The sequence below is a fragment of the Brassica oleracea genome, chromosome C5, assembly GCF_000695525.1.
Source record: "Brassica oleracea var. oleracea cultivar TO1000 chromosome C5, BOL, whole genome shotgun sequence".
NCBI lineage: Eukaryota > Viridiplantae > Streptophyta > Magnoliopsida > Brassicales > Brassicaceae > Brassica > Brassica oleracea.
Genome location: NC_027752.1, coordinates 24214605 through 24216639, shown reverse-complemented (window position 1 = coordinate 24216639; position 2035 = coordinate 24214605). Strand labels below are relative to the sequence as shown.

The window sequence follows — 2035 nt, the reverse complement described above, 5'->3', positions numbered from 1 at the left end:
GCAGAATTGAGAGAAAACTCAAAACAAAGAAGATGATAAAAAAATGTCGATTGAAAATTACATGGACGTGGTGCTGCTGTTTAAAAGCATAAAACATAAAACTCTAAGCCTAAACCAATGTGGTTTAGGAAAACCAAAACCAAATCCTATTGCTAATTGATTTAAAACACCAAACCGACTCCTAATGGGTTTATAAAGCCCAAAACCTCTTCCTAATGAGGTTACATAAATAATAAAACCAAATACACTTAAAATAGATCATAATGGTCGTGCATAATCATATTGGGCCAATTATAAACCAAGCTGGCTTGTCATTCCACTTTTTGGGCCGATAAAGGTCTTTTTCGAACAACTCTTTCTTGGGCTCGATCCATCTTGTTCCAGGTCCGACCAAGCTGCTCCTTATGCTCATTTGGATGATAAAGGTCCTCATCATGTTCCATTTCCTGCTCTGGTTCTCAATCTTCCATTTACAACTTAATTCTGGCATATGTCGGTTTGACCAGTCCATTTCTCGATCAGACTGAATCTCCCATTCCATTTCCTGTCTAACCAGCTTCATCCTATCCATTTCCTTGTCAATCAGGGTTGTCACAGGTCGTCCATGATTGTTTAAAGTCAGTCCATGCTTTATAAAGGCCACATCAAGGCCCATAGCCTTTTCTCAGTCCAGTACCTCATGGATCAAGCCTTTTAGCTTTCCATAAAGCTCATCAGGTCGTGTCATGATCCATTTCCTAGCTCCTTCTTTCCTTGACTTCATGTTCTTTAGTATGGAGCTGATCAGGGTCACACCACAAAGAGCGACCAAGGACTCCGGGAACAGAAACCGGGGCAGGTTCCAGTACCGACCCCTGGAAAAGGAAGAAGGAATGTCGGTATCCACTTGGCCTGACATCTCCCATCTCTCGATATCCACACCGGAGCTAGTCAACGTCTTGAGGCAGATGGGCCAACATGTCAAGTGCCCTCAAAAGATGAAGGCACCTGACTCGTTCTGGAACCCTGGCCTCTGGTGCGACTTCCATCGCGACCACGGTCACAAAATTGAAGACTGCGTCGATCTAAGGATCGAGGTCAATGAACTACTCCACAAAGGAGATCTCCGGGAATTCCTCTCAGAAAAATCCAAGAACCATCAAAATAAAGAGGTGCCGGCGAAATCCGCTGGAGCTATACCCGCCTCACTACATCGCCAGGACCGAGTGATCCATGTCATATCCGGATGTTCAGAGATAAGCCGCGTGAGTCATGCAGCTGCCAAGAAAATCACACACAACGCCAAGCACGGCCTGGAGACGACGAAACCAAAGCGCTTGCTCCTAGGTACCGACGAAATAAGCTTCACGGCTAAGGAGCAGGCGAAGATCTTGGCTCCCCACCACGATGCCCTGGTCATCTCGCTCACCGTAGCAAATTGCTTGGTAAATAGAATACTAGTGGACAATGGTAGCTCCAGCAACATCATCTTCCAGACTGCTTACCAGGACCTAGGACTGGAGGAGAGCGCCCTGACGCGCAAAATAACTCCACTCATCGGATTCAGCGGCGAAGTCAAGCAAACAGCCTGAGAGGTCACTCTCCCAGTGTACGCTGAAGGGATCAACATGTCTACCAAGTTCCTAGACGTCAACAGTCAATCAGCATACAACATGATCCTAGGAAGACCGTGGATTCACGACATGGGAGCAGTCTGTTGGGGTCGAAAACGGTTGCAACGAAGTTAACGTCAAAATCCCCGAAGAAGAAAACGTAGAAACCTTCTTCGACAAATACTTTTTCGAAATAGATTCTTCTTTACGAAAAGCTTTGCGTAAGAAACGCGAGTACTCGGACAAGAGCTCGAAGAGGGTCGCTACGCAGCAACCGAACGCATGTTCCGCTCGGTCGTTACGTAGCGACCGAGCTCGGGCAGGAGCTCGGTCGCTACGTAGCGACCGAGCTCTTCCGAAACGTCGATACGACATTAGTCCATGCATTCTCGACTACCCTTCGATGCTATCTCCCGAAGACCGTAGCGAACCCATTTCACTCC

General features: G+C 47.0%; 1 protein-coding gene across 1 annotated transcript; it reads left to right on the top strand.

The window, feature by feature from the left end:
• The first annotated feature begins 773 nt into the window (after positions 1–773).
• On the top strand, positions 774–1571 carry LOC106344823. Its single transcript, XM_013784129.1, has one exon. It carries the CDS (start codon positions 774–776, stop codon positions 1569–1571), a length of 798 nt encoding a protein of 265 aa, XP_013639583.1.
• Positions 1572–2035: the final 464 nt, after the last annotated feature.